A 22,241-nucleotide genomic window follows, 5' to 3' on the forward strand; every position below is an offset into this window, starting at 1 on the left:
GCCGGCACTTTAAGGCCGGGGCCGTACACGGCGTACTCCGCAGCGTTTTCGATCGGATCAAAAGTGCAGCATTGGTTATTATGTCGACGGATGTGGAAGAAAACGTGGCGAAATACTCAGCGCAAAGCCCCGGCCTAAATCGTAGCTGTGGATCAGCGCCAGACTAATCGGGTAATATCGTGTAAGACCCAAGGCTTTCTGAGTTTCCGATAAAAATCGTTTTTCGTATACAGTATAATATATTATATATACATCATCGAATTAAAAATTTAACACGCACCCATTACTGCAGATCCATTTGACACCCATGGGACGTAGTGGGCAGTAGTGGGTAGTGGGATGATGTACAACCGTGGGCATCAGCGGTACCCTGCACCGCCGCCAACTCTTTTAAGCAAAATAATAGGTAATAAAATATAAGACCGACATTGCGTCGAACCCCAAAAGATATTATTCGCTAAATTTTCTGTAATAGGTGGTTTTAATCTCGGATTACTCAAAAATCATAAAAAAAAAAAAACCATATTACCAAACGCGTTTTATCTGCAGTGTTGCGCCTTGACCTGGGAGAGAAAACAAATATTGCGCCGACGTCCTATTAAGTATATGGCGTTTATGTTGAGTTGGTGCAAAATATTTTATTACTTTACGATTGCCATTCGCATATTATAATATGTACCAGCAGATTACTTATATGTATTTATTTTTATTTTTACAGAGGTAATCTGCGAGTTTTCTTATCGCCGAACGTTGATAACCTAACCGGTGCCCGTTTTTAAGACAACTATAACTGTACCTAATACTAGTTGTGACAATCTTTATAGGTCAAATGCTTATAACACTATAGGGCTCGGTTTTACAAACACAGTTTATAAAAGCTCGGTTACGCTCGCCCCACCGATTTTACCGGCCGAATTCCGCGGTTTAACCTCAGTTTAACTATTGTAATAATAGTATAATATGTAAATATGTGGGCATAATGTATATGTCGTGCTGCCGTGCTGGTCACAGACTTATAATATAAGTCTATAAGTGTGCTAGTACCTCGTAGGTAGGTATGGGATATCATGTGTGATTCAGTCACTGATGAAAATTCAGGTAGGTATGTACAAATGATGCAATATTGCCATTTCTAGCATAATATCTCGCGTATATTTATGGGCATTGAAGTTGCAGTACTTATAATACAAGCAACACAAATGCATTGACCGCGTAGGCATTAGGTCCTTTAAGCAATGATAGCATTAAATAAATAATAAGAATGTAATTATAATATTATTATTATTATTATTATTATAAAAAACGATGTCGTTATATCATAGTATAATATTCTTTATTATATTATTTAATACCTACGTAACGTTAGTTTGATAGTTTTGTGGCATCCCGCACAGCGACACAATATTTATAAGATCATATTATGACATAGTCACATAATAGGTAATTCACAGTATAAAATAATTATTGTATTATTATACCTAAGTGTAATAACAACGAGACAAAATAATTAAAACTAAATTAGAAAAAATCTTTTAAGTCAAGAGAAATTGGATAGGTACCATTTTTGGGTGACGTTAGGGAGCAGTGCCGCAACAACCGCAGGGGCAGCCGCGGCAATGCCCCTGTAAAGGGCCGATAATCGTTGGCTCAGGGGCCCCGACGGCGCCCCGCATCTATTTTAAATTTTTAAAAAATTGCATTGTAATCTTATGTTTAAATAAAATAAAATATATTAAATAAAAATATTTATTTTTAAAATTTATCATGCTATCTAATTTGCTGTCTAAGAATTTGTCTATTTATCCATAATAATATCTATATTTATCTATAAAATTATATTAATATAGTGTTTTATTGTTTTGTTGTTATTGACTTACTCTTATGTGTGGAAAGCTTTAATTAATATTTATAGTAAAAAAATAACACTAAAAGTGTTAGTTATATTTATATATTTCAATACAAGGGTCGCTGGGTCTTCACATTATATTTTTAAGCTTTCAAAAAAAAAAATCACCATCATTATTTATTTTTGTATAGGTAACCTATCAAACAACATTATATACTTAGGTAGACCTCAGGGCCCTACACATTGACTTTGTCCGGGGCCCCAAGAATCTTAATTGCGGAACTATTAGGAAGTCGGAGGTAGACAAATAATAGTCTAAAGATTAAGTTACGCTCGTAAATTCTACGTTTAAGTGTTAATGGTAATACTTCTTGAATCCTATAAAGGTTTAGTCATTAATATCAATGTCAACAACGTTTTAACAATCTTAACAATTTACAAATATATTTTTAACTTTATCTGTTTTGGTAAAATATTTAAATATTGTAAATAATAACTAGTCAATCAAGGGGGCTGTGGTCGATGAAAAAAATTGTTTTTTAGGCCAATAAGCCAGAAAAACCGAATGAATTTGGTTTGATGAATTTTAATTTTGAAAACGGATTATGATTGATTACAGTGGCGGATTCAGGGCTAAATTTTTTTTTTTTTTTTGGGGGGGGGGCAAAAGTACTAAAGTACATAAATTGGCTAGACACAGTGTAAAACAAAGGGAAACTACGGCGATTGGGTGGTGGGCAATGTCCCCTTTGCCCTCCCCCCCCCGGATCCGCCGACGATTGATTAACAAGTTTACTAGGTTTGAATAGAGGTGATTTTTAGTATTCCGAATATTGTTAGTGTCATGGTGAATAATATGATTGAAAAATATCACAGCTGAAAAAAATATAGATATCCAAAATCGACTCAATGACAATATACAGTAAACTTGTAAATCAATTAAAATCAGTTTAAAAAAAATTAAATCCGTCAAACCTAAATCCTTCCGTTTTGTCTGGCTTTTTAGTCAAACAGTCATTTTTTAAAGGCTTAGGTATCTAATTAAATATTATTGTCAATGCCTGCGCGTACTCAAGTTAATTGACGACGAATATACAAATAATATTATATAAATGACGACCGACCTACCGGCGGTATCATGTGGGCCTACTGTATAATTCAGGACATTTCTAGGAAATATTGACCGAAAATGATTACAGATTAGACTCACACACACTTATGTGCGTTTACTTTGTGCGCTTGTGTTACTTTACAAGTCACCTTAATGTCATCTGCCTATATTAATTTCTTTAAGACACGACCGACTGTAGTAGCCGCCGTAAGCAATTGACTTAACAAATTATGTTCGGACTAGATTAGACGTATAGGTATAATTTTCTTGGTCACCAACTGGAGAACATTTTGGTAGTCTACACTGCAGCATGGTCACCAAACTTTTTTAATGCGTCGCGGCGGACCGAATCTGAGGTACCTACGTATCGTCAGTCACGGGCCAGTTGTCTGGGAGAAGGTAAGGAACTAAGAAATGTAATACGATCGAAAGAAGAGAAGAATAATTTTATTATTTTATCTCTACATGACTTTGCAAAGGAAAAATACATATTTTCCGATTTCCTAACAATAGTTTATGTTCGCGGATATACTGCCTACATAATAGTATTATGCAACTAGGCGATCTTGGAGGTCGAAAATCAAAATCAAAACATCAGTGATGAGCCTCTGACGAACCGTAAGTTTTCAGACTTTTGGTCCGTAGAAAAATCTGGACATACCCAGTTACCTATTTGTCAATTGTCGTTGATGTGGATCCTGCACTGCCGTAGCCCGTAGTTATAGGTTGGCGACAAGGCGGCGATCATCAAGTGCGCGAAACCTACCAGTGGCGGGCAAAGGGGACATTTGCACCCCCCCCAATCGCCGTAGTTCTCCTTTGTTTTACACTGTGTTTAGCCAATTTTGAAACTTTTTCCCCCCTCCCCCCAAAAAAAATTAAGCTCTGGGTTCGCCACTGAAACCCATCCACATTACATATAATTTTCTTATATTTTCAGTACAACATTCATGAACGATTTAGAAAAATAACCATTGTGTAAGTACCTGTGAAACTTAAGAATTTTGTACATAGGTTATTGATGCCATAATTATGTTATAATAATATTATATTAATGTTAACCAAAAATGATAATCATATTGTGCTGTTGCGATAATAAGCAGGTACCTATCTATCTACGATATTATCATAAAATGCCTATATATTATGGAATATGGGAATTTTTTTTTGTTTTTTTTAACCAAATCCGCAATAGTGGGAGTATAGAAATATATCTAAATATGAAATATATAATATACTTTTCATATAAGAAGGCTATATAATATAGCTATAGGCCGTAGCTATGATTAAGCACAGAGTGTTCGAGGAGCGTTCAGCAACAGAAATTTATTATCTCCTTAAAAAGATTCATATTATTATTATTTGAAGATGGGGTCCTTGGAATTTTATGCCATAAACTTATCACTATATTGTTGGCCTGTGAAGTCTGAAAGGTTGGCGACTGTTGTCTGCTGGTCAAGGAAGGGTATTCTGTATGTAAATATGTTACCGTGCAACGATTGGTTTTACATTTTCGCCATTGGTGGTAACTCCGTGAGGACCAATAGTGTCCAATTATAGAGTACAAAATATGTAGTTGTAAAAATCATAAAAAATTAATTCAACTAAAAAAAATTGAAATACTTTTTTAAACTAATAGTGAAGGTATATATTATTAAAATCAATAACATGATAAGCTAATGGTCATTTCGTGTATATTCAATATTCATGCAAAACAATAACATTTTTTGAAATAATTATAATTTGACAACAATGTTATGTATATATGAAGTTCATATATATATAAAAAGAAAAAAAAAAAGAAAATCTTACAGCAGCCCTGACCCATACGTTTGTTTTCTCAAACAAAATTACAATTAGGTATTATGTTATTAAAGTATTATAAAAAAAGTAACTATTCACAAAATATCAAATATGATCCTTAGAACAAATACCTTAATTTTCTAAAGCCTAATTAAATAATCCTATGAAACAATAAGCGAGCTGTCAATAATCATTTAAATGTCTACAAATAAACATTTTTAAAAATCAACACTTAATTGCTAAAAATAATAATAAAGAAAAAGATAAGTATCTAATCAAACAATTAAATAATAATGGTAAAACTAAACATATTAAAAACGCTCGTCAATCATAATGAGGAGGAAGGATAATTATATAATATATTTAAGAAATCTATACATATTAAAATAAAACAATTAATAATTAATTTGTGATGATCTTATGAATTAATTGACATGTTATACAATATTGGAAGCATAAATAAATAAAACAAATCCCCACGCAACGATATAGATGTAAAACGAAAACAGATCCCTCAAAACTTCACTAAAGAAATCATATCGTCCACTACAGTATATAAACAATGTTATGAAATAAATTGCATCTAGAAGGGTCAATTCTCAATACATAATAATGACCAATGCAAAAAAAAAAATCAATCGAAAATAAATTCTGTTTTTTTTTCTCAATTAGCATTATAATAATATATAATATTATTTATATATATATTATAAAGTCTTATCTTGTACCAATGAATTATTTTTTTTACGTTTATAATATTTTTTTATACTTATCAAGACTATATTAATATAATATGTCAGGTTAACACGCATTTAATTTTTATAAAAACATATAAATAGGACGATTTATAATAATAATAATAATAATAATAATAATAATAAAAATAATAATAATAAAATAATAATAATATAATTAATAATTTAATAATTGTAGACCTATTTTATGTACAGAACAACAAAAACCATGTACATCGACTTAAATGCTATTGTAAGTTTAAACTCGGGAAAATTAACTTTGTTTTATATCATGTTATTTTGAATCCAGTGCTGTTGTATTGACAAATTTGTTTTCTTCCTGAGAATCTGCTGAGGTCCGATAAATAAATTGTTTGATAACATTGAATGTGGAATTTCTTTCGTATTTGGAATTGAGATCAGTTGCGTTATAACAATAATATTTATAATATATTATTGTATACATATATATGTTTATATGCATTTTTATGTTTTATAAACTACAACGTATTAATTATAATATAACTCATTTCTATACACGACTTCTTACAGGCGACCACCGCGGTGCGTTGGAAGAGTGAGTGTTTATTAACGAGCTGACGGTCAACGGTGCGATAAATAGTAACGACAATTTGGGTAAGGTATTTCTTTTTTTTCAAAAACACAGAGGGTAAGGGTATTATGGTGCATACAAATCCACGGTAAATATTCTAGATCTCGAACTTTGAAAGACGATCTCGGAGTGCTAAATTTTCTTTCTTTAAACGTTCCATCTCTTGTCGAAGGCCCATGTTCTGTAATGTACAAGAATACATATTTTACTATTTTTATATTAATAATCTGTTTGTTTTTTTGTTAGTAAAGCAAAGGTATTATACGTATTACGTATTTTGTGCGAAACGCACAAAAACGGTTCTACACCCAGAAATTTAAATATAAAGTTAAGATAAATCTGCGCAGGTTTAAAATCGACTATATTAACAGTTTTTATAGTGCACCTATGTTTTGGCTTCTTAATAAAAATCCTAATATTAGTTCACCGTAACTATTAAATATTAATAACTAATAAGTAATAACCACGTAAATTAAAAATAGCCTAATGATGAATAAAAAGTATATAAGTATTCGGTCATCGATCGTTAAAATACCTTTTTTTTTATAGGTACACCGTACACGCGTACAGTTAAATTACAAGATTGGAAATAAATTAATATTTATCGATGATAAATTATTATATGAAGTACAATGTGACGTAACATGATTAATTAATCATTAATGCATTTATTAATGAAATAGAACTTTGTATAATCATTTTAATCTTTGTTATTTCCATCGGACTTAATTGTGGTCACTCGACTTTTAATATGACAAGCAATAGGCACATATTTTTTTAGTGATTTTCATATATCGTTATCATTGTTCTACTGAGAAATATTATTGGGTGCCTGAAAATAAACCTATAGATACGATGAAATAGGCTGGGTAAGATTAAACTGATTTTATTTTTAATACCGGATTTCGTTTTGAATTGCACCTATGGGGACCTCCCCTATTAAACCCACTGCAGTTTATAAGCTTTATTGATATTCTTTTAATAATATTCGTCCCAATGTACGAGTTTAATACCTCTTTTTCTAAAAACCCTGCTCTCAATGCAATTTGGTTCTCTTTCATTCGTCTCGCGTCTCTCGATCGCTTTGCCGCCATGTTGTTTTTTCTACGTCTTGCCCAGTATTTCTCATCTTTCAGCCCATCCGGTACAAACTAATGAAAAATTATGGTCAATATGGGATGTCAATAGAGCCGCGAGTAAGTTCGCGTTGTAATGACAATAATAAACCAATCAAGTTAACGAGGCCCTTCTCACCTGTTTCCTTGATTTCTTTACCATTGGCTGCGGCTTCAATTCTTCGTCGGAAAACGGCCTTGTTCTCGGGTCGAAGTCTCTGCTGGACGACGCGAACGACAATGCTGCAAAAACGAAACGCACACCATAAGTACACGTAGGTCTAGTTGTACTAATAATACGTAATGACCGTGTTATGTATTAATAGTCATAATGTCATATAATTCATATAATCATAATAATATTATCGACGATGGCGACGGGAACGAAATATGATAAACACTTGTTGGTATAATAAGGTATACATCGTAACGTTTTGTCGCCGTATCAAAGGTCCGACAGCCTATCGATTTTTTTATATAGTACGACTAATTTTTATTTTTCGTGTCCCGTCGCACACTCACTACGACGACGACGACCACGATCAGAATAATAATAAGTATACACTTTCTAGACGAAACTCACTTGAATCTGCTGGCGACGCCGGGTTTATGGTGATCGGGCTGAGCGGTTCGCTGGGCGACGGAGACGGTTCGCGCTTGGTCAGTATGACGCCCACGCCGTTTGTCTGCAAGTGTTGTATCGGGTGTATGGAAGGCGGCGGCGGCGGAGGCGAGGACAGGCGGTTGTTGGCGCCCGGCATGAGTGCGCCACCCTGGTGGCCGACCGCCACTATAGTGCCCGGGTTAACGTTGCCCGCGGTCGTTCCGTTCTGGTGGTCGCCTTCCACCGGCAATCCGTTTTCGGACAGGAATTCGTCGAGGTCGCAATACTGAAACCGAACGCGTCACGAGGTTAGATTTGGGCGCAATTATTATTAATAATAATAATAATAATATTATAATGGTATATAGTACACGTTATGAATAGGCACAGTGTACCCTACGCAGGATGGTCCACTGTGTTTTCCAGTTTTACCGATTCACCAGCATGCAGAGAAAACTTGAAATTACCGCGGTGGGCCGACCAGTACAAATATTATGTTTGTTATTAATTTAATTATTTATTTTTTACTTAACTATAGGTACGACCCAGTTAAAAAAAATCCACTGTAAAAATTTAGCTTTATCCAGTTCATTTGTAAAAAATACATGTTCCTTGATTTAATAATTTAGTTGATACAAATGTGTGATTGCCTAAACTACTATAGGCGCAGACGTGAAGTTATAATGTGCAATAACAATGAATTAGTATAGGTATAGAATTTTCAACAAAATGTTTAGTTATTATTTAAAATAATTTTAAGTTCAGCCCAGTTATTATATTATGTGACCCAGGTGATAGTTTTAAAAAAAATTATTAACTTATTTTTAAGATAATACTTTTATCCGTATTGACTTTAAAGTTTTAGAATAAAAATATAGTTTGTTAGCTATTATCTTATATAGAGCTTAACGTTGACTTATACTTGCTCACTTTTAATATAATATTACATAGGTGCGTATGATGGCTAAACAAACTGATGAGTAGAATAAATTGTGGTTTAGGCTTCATTTTTTAAGATTTAAAGGCTACGATGGGCGAATAAACATTATAATATAAGTTGGCTCATCGGAAATTTCTTTAATTCGTTTAGCCACTGCTGCAGCCGACGGTTATAGGATTACTGTTTGGTCGTGGAATATAAACGATATACATATTTATAAATTATTATATAGACAAAATAATAATTACCTTAAGGTCATTGTCGTATGGTATGGTTTTGTTGTCCCATAGATTCGGTCCCAGAAACGCTGACTGAGATTCTACGACGTTAGTCCACAAAAGCTCATTTTCTTCTTTTTTATCAGGATTGCCATCTCTGGGTACTCCACAAGCTTTTCCTGGAAAACGAATCAAATTACCCGTGAAAACCTCGTTAGCAGCAGCATAAAATAATATTAATTGTCTTATTTTATAAGAAAGCTAAACTGATGGTTAATTAATGACGTTTTCGAACACAATAGTTAATGAAAAATGCGCAATATTTAGATCACAGCGGCGTAGGAATTGGCCTTCGGCGTAATCCAAGGTAACTTCGAGTTGACAATCAAAAACGCAGCAGAAATCAATACAATATAAAAAAACCAACTGTATACGAATTAGCGAGATTTGGGTAGGTATACCCCCGTTTGAAACTATATATACTAACTATATTATAACTATCGAGAACGTATTGCGTATGTCATCTTTTATGTCAAACGAATGAATAAACGAGATATTTTGTAAGATGAGAATAATTGTCGACTTTCTGAAACTTGTTCCAGGAAACGGTTCGTGCGAACACGACGAAAACACATTAGTTCTGTCATTGAAATGCATTAATCAGCTCACGGTTTAGACTTATGAAACCGATTTATAGACATTGATTTTTGTCATTTTGTTCCGTACACTGTCACGCGATACGGGAAAAAACTTTGAATCTATATGGAATCCACGAAGTTATAATATACTTATCGGACAACTTTGAATATATAATATAGAGTAGTCTGATAGATATAATGTATATATTAGTATATATACTATTATAGGAAATGCCGTAAATGGATTTATATCATTACAAACGACCATATCAGCAATACGATGGATACCACTCAAGGCTATACACTGTACTTATTCGACGCAATTAAACGACGACAGTATTGTTATTTTATATCGAATTATATTTTATGCTGTTCGATTCGTTTTTTTAACACATTTTTTGCTTCGTTGGCGAATACCGTCGAATTAAGCAAAATACGGATTACAGTCGATTGCTTGAATCTACGCGGGGGTTCTAAAATGGTTTTTTTTTTACCATATTATACATTCAATGTTCAGTGTAGATATTATACAGGAATTATCGTTGCCCAGATTCGCGCGCAATTTACTGCAGCGTATTGTCAAGTAGGTATATACATTCTTTAATCTTGAATACATATTTTAGATGATTCGTTTTTTTTCCGTTCGAGATTAGTTTCGTTATTTAGAGTTTGTATAATGTATAATATAATGTATGTGTGTATTTGTTTCTTTTTATCATAAGACGACAAAATCTAAAAAAAAAACCTCTGTCCTTGTCGATTAAAAAAACAAGAAAATAAATGATTAAAAACCACTAACGACCGCAGGCCGAATCATCAAAAACGTTCTTGCATAAAAAAAAATTTAAAAAAATGTTAACAAGACACACGCGCTTTGGTTTTGGTGCAATAAAATAATAACAAGGCGTATACGTATTATTATACGTGTATATAATATATATATACCAACAAGATAAAATTGTGCGAAAAAATACACTGAACCAAAGAGAGACGGCGGACAAACCTACATTTACCGGTCTGATAATTGCACCGCTACCGTGGTACCAAAGAAGAGTAGGTATTATACCTGTACATGTTTTACAGTTGCGATCGTTTCGTAATGCAGGAAGTAGGAAGCCGTAACGTGTCAAATCTACGTTCTAGCTTCCATTACGATTTGTTTTCACTTTCGTCTTCATCTCTCAGACATCAATCTGCGCTTGTCCGATTTGTCTGTCTCTTTTTCTCTTCCTCCCTCTAACGAAACACTGACGCCCGGTATAAACACATTAATATATTGTATTATATGTGTGTGTGTATAATTCGCGTTTAATGTTCGATTTACCCGAAGAAATCAAACCGATGTATGAACGAGTATTTGCACCCCGGTGTACCCACTCGTGTTTTCCCAATATCCGGACATTTGTTGCTGGAGAAATATTATACATTATTCACTTTAAGTTGATAATATAGTGTAAAGGAAAATGTTGAGATACAATAAACTATATAATACTGTGAAGTATTCATTATCTTTTATTACTGTGTTCGCCGACTGGCGACTATAATATTATATATTCACCTACCAGTACACTTGAATATGAAATTATACATAAGTATTATTTTCGTAACTTAATAGCTTATATTTTACTTATAATATAGTACATAGGTACAATATTATTTTACTTAGTGTATACGCTAAAAAAAAAACGTGAAACGTATCCACTAATGATATCACTTTTAACTATCTAAAATTATTTATTTGGTTAATATACACTCATTCGTTTGATGGTGTTTTATTATTGTACGCGTTTATATCGTAATAATTATACACGGCCTAATAATATAATATAATTATGTGTACAAAATAATATCAAATAGAGATAATCATTATTCAGACTCCATCTGTGTACAAAAAATGGTTTATTCAGAAATTATGCATTACTTTATATTTTATCAGTGTTGAACTATGACTGAGATGACTGTATAACTAAATAGATTCAACGTATTACTGATGGATTAATGATTTTATTATACATAAATTATCATAATAATCTACAGACATAATAAATTTATTCGATTATTTTGTTTCAATTTGATGTATAAATTAAACTCATTTTAATATTTACACTACAAAGGTAGACGGTAAACGATGGATTTATCAATCATTTTTTATCATCGTTGACCGGTGCAGGCCTTGTAGGTGTTGAAAGATTGCGGTGTGCAGTATTAATTATTTTTACTAAAATACTGCAGTATCTAATATTCATTAATAATCTCTATTCATTGTAGTAAAAATGGTTGTAGATCACCGTGTTTTATTTACTCGGTAATTACTAATTACTTATATAGAAAATAGCGGTAATGTTGAAATATATTGTACCTAAATGGCTATAATATAAGGAATGCACAATTGCAGAAATGGTGCACTGGCTTTCAATTTTTTGATAAACAAAAAAAAAAATTCGTCGCAATTTACGCGCATAATATTAAAAAATGTCAATAAGATTAGCTAGATAAGTCTGATAACATTCAAAATTATAAAAATAATTTCCATTTTACGAAATTGGCATGCGTAGATATATTTAAAAGCGATAAACTAAAATATAATATTTACAAAAACTAGTTTGGACGATGATAATAAAAATATGTAACGGAATAACATATTATGTTCTGCAGGATAAGTCGATTGAAGCAAAATCGGTCGTTTAGTACTTTTTAAAGGGCCGATTTATAAATAACGGCGGTGTACGAAAATGTTGTCTCAAAAGTGCCGTTCATTAACGGTTCCTAAATAATATTATAAGTGTATATACATAATAATTAATAATATTATACAAACGATAATGATGCATTTCATAAAATATAATTTCAACCGTTACACGTTTACTCGTTTATTATTCGGTTTTTAATATTTATATCCCACGGGCCATTCTAAACTTTCTATTCAAAGTAGATTTCGTTCGAAACGACGCGTGTGCGCAAAATTTTGAGATTATCGCGTCAAAACGTGTGTGAAAATTCAAATTCCATTAATTTGTCTTATATATAGGAGGTATGTATATATTATTTGCTGATAATCCGTCTAGATAAAGCCGTTCGGAAACGGTCGGGCGCGTTTCTTCAGAAAAATATATCGTCCGCAAACACGTATTACGTTTTTTTTTTTTTATTTTTTATCTGATTCGCAGTGTTCATTAATAGTAGCGGTATACCGGCGTGCATTATTATATTATTATAGTATAATGTGATTATATGCCGTGCTCGCAGACTACGTCGGCGGCGGCGGCAGCAGTTTGCGCGAAGTGAAAGTGCTGCTCGAGAGTCCGGATATATAATATTATTATTATTATTATTATTCCGATTGCGCAACGTCTGCAGAAGAGCAAGTCGTCCGGCCCGAAGAACCCGCAACTACACAGCTACTATTATCATCATTAAATATTTTTTTTTATATTTTTTTTCGCGTTAACTGCGAGTATAAAATCATCCGTTGGCCCGTCAACAATGGGTTTTTGGCTTTCTCGCATCTCATTTTTTTTCGAGTCGAAAAAAATCCAAAAACCAGTTTGAAATCATATACGACGAACGGAGTATACAACTACTTGTAACGCAAAATATCGAATTCGTCAGGAATTTGGATGACGAATATCGTTTCACTCATTAGTAACATTTATCAACGCCAGTTTCGGTACATGGCTAATTCGTTTTGTGGTCGATTTTTTTTCTTCGTAGTTGATTCTTTTATAAAATATGTCAAGCCTAATATTTTGAAATCGAAATCATATGCTTAAGATAGCAATACTAACTATTATCCGATACATTTTAGATAACAGAAAAAACTATACAAGTATGAATAATCTCATTCTAGTAAGGTAGTCAGTTTACCTATTATTAATAATTGTTTTTTATTATCATTTTAGTATATGGATAGAAATATAGGATCAGAGTATCAAATAATTTCGGACGAAAGTCTGTCTTCACGAGCACATGTAAAGTCGTCAACATATATAAAATACCTATTAGGGTAAAGCACAACATTACTCATTAGTTATTACTTATTGATTATTGTTATAGCGTGTGTAGTTTTAAGTGTATACGTCTTGGTCGTTAAAATACCAAAATAAATACGTCGTTAATAACAATAAAGTAGGTATATTAGTTTTAATTGCACCAAAATAAATAAATAATTCCAATTGAGCAGTACAATGTAATATTATGTACAATTTAATGGCACAATAACACTGCAATATTGTCCGGTTGTCGGACCAGCTTCAGACGACAGCAAAACAATCATATAAAATATAATATTATCGGCAAGGGTGGTTAGTACACCAGATATTTAATAATATACCGTAAAAACAAAATGTTTAAGCCACCTTCTGTGAAAATTAGACGTTCTTATCCTTTTTATTATTACACTGCACTGATTTATATGTGTTATATTACGGTATTAATAAGAAGCTAACATTGTCGCTGGTGCAAATACCGAATTAGAATATTATTTGTCAGGGGAACAACTTTGGCACATCCCAATGTTTGAACCAAATTAATTGAACTAATTATTTTTTAAAAAATTTTTATATTTTTGGTAACATACCTGTTTTTTAATTTCGTAGGGTGTACACTTATTATTACATTACAGTACTTATCGATTGGTCATTAATATTATATCGTACCAGCAGAAAATCGTACTTGACATTAAACCCGGCACCTATTTCAGCGGTGGTACGGTACAGATTCAAAGTGTACAAAGCACAAATGTATTTAAATTTCCCAAAAAAATATTTGCCACAAGTTAGACTTTCGTACAATAAAGGGTATTTCAACAATATTGTGACCGTTATATTATGTACAATGTACACATTATAAAGTAGAGAACGAGAGTATAGGTATACCATGGTATTATAACGTCGGTCGCGGCCTATGGTTGTCTGGAGGTTCGCGTGGCAATTATTTTACCGTTGTGTTTTCTATTTGCAGACGGCAGTGAAAAAAAAAAAAATACTGTTAATAACGATTCCGGGCTCGGTAGGAGATTGGAAAAAATAAAAACGAATCACGCAAGGCGGCGGCGTGGATTCCGGAAGGACACCGGTTGCGTCGGCGTCGTCAAGCGGGTATTTCCCGGCGAAAGTGGTTCCCATCTCACTTTCACCCGTCGCGCCACACCGCCACGTGCGGTAGTGTGACCAACGTACCAAGACCGACCGACCGACCGAACGAACGTCTTTCTCCGTCACCTTCCCCTCGCGTCCCATTGTCGACCGATTAAAAAACGCGCGTCCCGTTATTATTCGCGAGTTTTAATAGATGTTACTCAACCACCCGCCCGCCCGCCCGCCCGCCCGCCAGCCGACCCCACCGGAAAGTTCGCTCCGACAATTTTTACAGTCATAAACATTATTATTTTTCATTTAGTACCGTTATCGTTTATCCCGACCGGACCGAACTGTCCGCCGGACGGTGGGATTCGCGCGTGGGCACACAGATAAAGCGAAAAAAAGTGAGAGTTTTCGTGTACGCGCCGATTAACGAGCGGACGTCCGAGGGGATACGATGTATACTAATATAATAATATGATATTTTAGCAGTGTGCGTGTGTGCGCGTAAATACGCTAACGGACGGACCGGCGCGCGTGCATAAACGAAATATATAAAATGCACATATTATTTATAGACGAAAAAAAAAAAAAAAATTAATAAAAACACTTTCACTTCTGCGGTGACGGAATTGTCAATATCACAGACGGTGCTGCAGGTCTCCGTGGTGGGCGGCCATTTCTAAGTAAATGTATATGCGTACACATAACATTATAATGTGTATATGTGCACGGGCACGATCGGATCTCGACGTATATTATGACGACGTAGTCGGGAGAGACGAATATTTTAAGTGTATTATTTTTTATTATTATTAAAAAGTGACTGCGTTTGCGTGTTGGCCACGACAGGGGAAATCGTATAATAGGCATAATATTATTATACTGCACCACCAGGGCAGCTATATGAATATTATTTCACACTGCCCGCGCGTGCAGAGTTATCCCGTTATATTATAATATACGAACACAGCTACGTATATAATACACCGACAAATATAGATGATCATTTTGCCATCTATATACATATCGGCAGGCGAGTATTACAGAGGCGCCTTTCAATATTACGTTCGGGATTTGTAACAAAACTTAATTTAAGTTCGAAAATTTAAAAAAATGATTGACGTCAGAAGTTCAAAACGAAATCTAGGTACCTCCTATACATTATACTATTATAATCGAATAGATTAACTATAGATTTTCACTAAGATATGCTTTGAGTTAATTCGAGCATCTCTCTGCAGCATACTTTCATCTTGCCAATAGTCAAAATACTAGGTACATATAGGTATACTAACTGAATTCTTCAATATTAATTTCAATGTAGGTACCTATAACAAGTTAACTATAAAATATGTGTTGTACATCAGTTGTTTCAATACACTTTCGATGAATGCGTTTAATAATATAGGTAACAAGAGAAAAATCACACACAATATGTGAATTATATATTATAGTGCTACAACGGTAAATATAATATAATATATTATTTTAATATCTCCGTGTTTACACACGCGTTGTACACTATCGTCGAATAGTAATTTATAATTTCTATTCCAGTAATATCGATCTTGAGAAAACAAACGAAATGAAAAAAAAATGTAGTTTATTCTATGCCCACGTCGTTGATTTGTTTTTTCTTCTTTCTTTCTTTAAGGCGCTAACCGGTCGAACAAGGCTACCCCGGAAATAACGGAGCGGCGCACAAGTGAAAGTGGATAATACAGTCGGCTGGCTCCTCGGCGTGCAGTAAAAACGACTATAGCGGAGTACTGTTCGAATTTAACGTTATTTTTGCACGTGACTACAAATATAAAAAAAACCGCATAATAATATACTTTACAACCAGATTTTCGCATTTGTGGTCTGTCGTTAAAGTCTCCAAACTCTTATTGATAATAATATAATGCTATCGTCTTCCTTGAAACAAAGTTTCGTATGAGTTGCCACGAGGAAAAAAAATCAAAAATATCATAGGTGTACAGTGTACACTCATCAATACACGAACACGCACACACACACACACACACACACAGATATATATTATATACATTACAATGTTTATTCTATACGCGTTCTGACGTGAGCGGATATATTATATTATATAGGTAATAGGTTTGCTTTTGTTGTCGCTGCAGTGTTCAATATCGCTTTCTGTTTTCATTTATTGGCTAGACAAAGGTGTGAAAATCATATGAATAAAAAACACATCGAAAGAATAACGCGTGCGCGTACATCATAAAATGTATATTGTGTAATAATAAATAAATTGATTAACGTCTTAAAATCCCTGCGATCATTAATGACGATTATAAAACTTTCGAATTTCACTCATTAAGATTCGTTAAGGACGTTCTCATGTGCATATTATGTATTATATACAAAAGTAATTAGCTGACCATTGAAATTGAAAGTGCGTGCATATACCGTGTGTATATGTATATTTTCTGTTAAATGGCACATCGTGGAATAATTGTCGGCAGAAAGTCCAACGGATTTAGAACAAATAAACTAACAGCTGCACGTGTCACTTAGAAGGAGTGAATATTTTTACGCAGGGAATGGGAAAAAAAATTATGTTTTATTACATTAACATGGCAAACGCATTAAGTGCTTATTGTTATTACTATATTCTATTTTTTTTATGATCGCAAGTGATATCTATTTAATAATCTCGAACAATGTAAACACCCAACGGATTAGAAACTTCAGTAAATGTAATTCAAAGATAAATTACAATAAATTTCGTTAGCCGAGATAATATGACACTCTGTACGTTACTATTTATTCGTTTTTAAGGCGATAAGTGTACCTACACAAATAGTGAATAAGACATGTTTACTTTCATATATTCAGTTCAGTTGCAGCGGGAAATGTACTGCCGTGTTCGTTCATGGATAATTCACTTGAATCTCAATAAATTTGTCGCGGCGTACAATGATATTAATATATTATTGCCTGTACGGTGTACACGGACGTACAATAAATAACACAGTGAGTAGGGGTTGCAGAAGAGAAGAAAATCATTTGTAATGAGTAATGACCCAAATGTATTGTTGTTCATTATGAAAGCTTAATCACGTGTGCGCTCGAGAATCGAATAGAAAGTGGTGTGCGTCTCTTTCAAGGTCGTCTCTACAGACATTTCACTTTTGGGTATTCAAAATGTGACGAGACAATATTATTATCATCTGTTTCATTTCATTGCGAAAGAAACTCACTAGTTCTTTTTCGTTTTTTTTATTTTCTAGTATATACGTGCAATGTATGTTGTAATTAATATGTTGTTATAATGGTTTAATTTTTTCAGAGGTATTACGATGATAACGTTAGTGGATTATAGCTTTGGAAAAAAATATAGAAAAAAACGTACATTTGATGCGTTACCTAATGTTACCAGCAAAATGAAAAAAAATATCTATATTTGCTGATAGATAAATAATCAAATCGTACACCAACAAAAATATTTTTTTGTTACGCAAACGATAACTTATCGCACTGTCGACCTTTAGTAAATTTTTTATGTTTAACCCTTAAAAATGTCACCTTGAGGTTTGAAATGTTGTATACGTGACCACACAAACTTGTCCATCAATATGGTTGTATAGATATACTATAATATATTTTAATTATCATTAATTGAACATTATTGGAATTAACTTTATTTTTCTCTCTTCTGTGATGAAAATGCTTAAGAAATATGCTTCATATTTAGGAAGAAAATAAATTAGTTCTTACGTTATATTTTATACATTTAAACAAACAGAGTAAGATACCTATACGTTGAACTATGACTTAGTAATTTACACGAGTACGTTAAAATGTATCATTAAATTGTTATTTTTTTTTTTATAAAATATACTCAAATAGTGATTTTTAATATTAAATATTCCAACGATAATTATTAAGACGATAGCATAAGACTTATTATATTATTATACATTGGGAAGTTATTTATAACTTTATAATAATTGAAAATCACGAATTCAAAAACGAATTATATATGTTAAACTGTGTTGTTTATTATTCATGCGTAGGTATATACGGCATAGAATAAACATTGCGAATTTAAAACGAAACACCTGTCCAGCAGTTGTAGAAAACGCGTAACATAATACAAAATAATCATTCGTATAAAACATTTAATACCATTCATTAGCATCTGATGTCGCCAAAACTGTTGGTACTGATTCCATCTAGTCGAATCCGGAGCTAACGATTGGAGTTGCTGTAGGTGTTGCTGTGTCTGCGCCTGCAGTTGAGCATTGTGGTGCTGGTAGTCCATTACAATACACTTTGCCTCGTACATTTTTGGTTTGTTAATATACGCGAAATAATAATAAAAAAAAAAAAAAAATCGAAAAAAAAAAATTGCGAGCGCAAAAACTACAGTACGATATATTTCGGTGGACAGACAAGTAGGACAGCTTTGTCGAGACTTAAAACAATAATTTCTCAATATCCGTAAAAAAATCCGTCGGAATTCGAACGTCCAATCACAGCATGATCACGTAAAACGGCTTAAAAACAAATTTCGAAAAAATAAAATAACAACAAAAATGAAATCGTCTTTTATTTAATTTTTCTGGAAACGTTTAAGCTTTACTGTGCTTCGACTACCGACGGGGGCACGCGTGTTCTCGGGGGAACTGATCTCGGCACGCAGCACCGGCGCTGACTGGCAGTCCCGACGCCGCCGATACCGTCTTGGCGCTCGCAACGCACGGTCCCCCACAACTGCCGAACCACGGTACCCCTCTCCACGCGGCTTCTCACCAGACATTATCATATCAATTTCGTTTCTTATCTGCTTCTCATAAATAATAATGACGATAATGATGATGATGATGATGATAATAATAATAATAATATGTAAGAAAAAATGTATATATTATGTGCACATAAATCGCTCCCAAATTTACATTTGTCCACCATCCATATCCGGGGACCTATCCTTTCTTAATCGTCAATTTGAATTTCGATTGGCCGTCGATGCTATTGTGTCCAATATTAATATACGATATTGTTTCCGTTGGGTTCATAATATTGTGTGAGCTGCAGTATACATTACAGCCAACGAATTATGCAGTAGTGATGGTAGACACCATTAAAATATTATACGATAAAACGAATATCGGAAAAATTATTACTTATTACGATCATAACCACACTTCGTAGTTCAAGGACAGTTATCTTTTTTTCTTAAAAATGTGTCTTTAAATAATATTAATTAGCCATCTAATAAAATTAATTATTTTTTTTAAAGAATCATACTTAACTACTTAAGTATAGTAGGTATAGTAGATACATTAATAAATGTTATACTCTTCACGTTTACATAACAACTATTTATTAAATTAAAATGGACTAAAAATCAATAATCTTCTATAATCCTGACAATTTTTATATTTTATGCATGCAATACATTTTTAACTATAAAATTTAATTTGAACCAGAAAAAAAAATTATTTCAGTTTCATAGCATGTTATATACCAATATAGGTATAATATATATATATAATGTATAGCTATTATTTATTATACAATCACACAGATACGAAGGTTTCAAAACTAGGTAATATAGGTAAACCTATTCAAATGTGTAGGTTATATTATTATAATACATTACTTATAGTGACATATAAAAATTAAGTAAAATAATAAATCACAGTTACGGATTTAAAATAAATAGTGCCTACAGGATGATTCTTTTAACTGTTTACTCACAATATTACAAAAAGTATTAGATTTTTGAAAAAATACCTATGTTTTGAGTTCCGAAGCAAAATATTTTTTTGAGAATTTTGATGGATAAAATTCAAATTTCAATTGAGTAGTTATCATTATTAAGTATCCTGTGGCACTCTACTCTACTTAATGTCTAAAATTCAAAAACTTGTAACTAATTAAATAAGCTCCATCAAAAGGTAATTGTTATCTTAAAAATTCTCAGAAGAATATTCTGCTTTGGAGTATTAAATTAAAAATATATAGGGATGGTTACTCAGAAAAGGAAAAAAAATTAAGAAATAATAACGATTAAGAATATAATATGTTTAATAACGAAATATTTTGCGAGGCAAAATCACCCTGTATATTATATATTAACAATATACTTTTATTGCGATAACTTCACGAAGGGCTTTACATTAGCAACAACAATCATATTTTATAATGCAAATGAAATATATGTAAGTATATCAAAGTTCAATGGAAAATTCGACAAATATGATTTACGTTTATATTGAGTTTATCGGTAGTAGTATATTATAGTAATTTTACGCACATTCATTCAAAAACTTTATTATAATAAATGAAATTATATGCAATATTATGTTATGATACGTTGAAACAGTTTCATTTATACAAGACATTTTATTACTTATAAATAATAATACCTATAACCGTGAAATATTTGTATAGTTAAAGTTAACATGATTGTCAGAGTACCACATAGTAATGTACTAATAATGTTTTGATTTAGATAAACGATAAAATATCTAATCAATTTTAAATTTTAACATCATTACCTACATCAATATATTAATATTTAACATACATGACTCAATTACTACAATAGCTCAATTGTACCCTGTACACACACACATAATATATATGGAATGATAGAATTTATCAAGTAATTAAGTTTGAAAGAAATTAAAACACGTTTAGTAAAAACATTAAATTTGTCGTAAATGGCATAATATATTAATATTTATTTAATAAAAAGTAATAACCGTTATCAAATATGATATGATTTTAAATTGTTATAACATTTAGCAATGTGAAGCAACCATTAATTTTTCTTCGTCAATCTGATAATTAAAAATGTTTATATTATTTAAAAAGTGAAATTATATTTTTACTCTTACAAATTGAACAAGTTTAAACCGGTGGTAAACGTATCGTCGAAAGAATGGCGTGCGTACCGTTAAACGAATTTAAAATTCCAGTTTATGGGAGCACATAATAATAATTACTACATTGAATTTTGTATGGTGTTTATTTTTGTCCGCCATGTTTTGTTTTGTTTATGTCTTAATGTCAAATCGCATATGGTGTTGACGGTTGTTTAACGAGTTTTTACGTATCTTCTGTTAGCGGCGTGTTGTAGGTAAAATAGCCAATATTGTCCTTGTAAAATATAATAAACTATAAAAATACTACAGATAATATTATAGCTTTGTCAAGCTGTATTGGAACGTATTCCAAAAACGAGCGAATTTTTTCTAAAGAATCGTAAAAACATACGGAAACAATAGATAGAGTCTGTAAGTCGCGGGTATCCGCATATTATCGTACTGCAGAAGTATACCTCTATTTAGGTATATAATGTATATACCTACAACAGTATTTCAGTCATAACTCATACTTTTCAGTTGTGTTTTAAGAGTCATGCTCAATATTATTTTTATATTTTTCAGGTATGTTCCCAGCGTATATTAAGTGCGGCTAAATAACGTGGGCAAGTCGTCACGACATGTTCAGCTGGACACACTTGCACTCTCTACTGCGAAGTGCAAACACGATATCTCGTTAGA

At 32.6% G+C, this 22,241-nt stretch overlaps 1 protein-coding gene across 5 annotated transcripts in view; it reads right to left on the reverse strand.

The window, feature by feature from the left end:
- Window positions 1–4,634: 4,634 nt before the first annotated feature.
- LOC132938594 (hepatic leukemia factor-like) overlaps window positions 4,635–22,241 on the reverse strand; it is a 66,351-nt gene continuing 48,744 nt past the window's right edge. For 3 of the 5 annotated variants that reach the window (XM_061005514.1, XM_061005512.1, XM_061005513.1), the window contains 5 exons: window positions 9,015–9,163; window positions 7,806–8,112; window positions 7,362–7,465; window positions 7,121–7,258; window positions 4,635–6,288 (listed from right to left, as the gene is read on the reverse strand). In XM_061005514.1, coding sequence (XP_060861497.1) covers window positions 6,205–6,288; window positions 7,121–7,258; window positions 7,362–7,465; window positions 7,806–8,112; window positions 9,015–9,163 — 782 coding nt within the window. In that variant the 3' untranslated portion in view covers window positions 4,635–6,204. Of the gene's footprint in view, window positions 6,289–7,120; window positions 7,259–7,361; window positions 7,466–7,805; window positions 8,113–9,014; window positions 9,164–18,849; window positions 19,387–22,241 lie in introns of those variants that run through there. The other 2 variants (XM_061005511.1, XM_061005510.1) reach the window with 2 other exon arrangements.

Source organism: Metopolophium dirhodum, chromosome 2, assembly GCF_019925205.1.
Source record: "Metopolophium dirhodum isolate CAU chromosome 2, ASM1992520v1, whole genome shotgun sequence".
In the NCBI taxonomy this organism is placed as follows: domain Eukaryota; kingdom Metazoa; phylum Arthropoda; class Insecta; order Hemiptera; family Aphididae; genus Metopolophium; species Metopolophium dirhodum.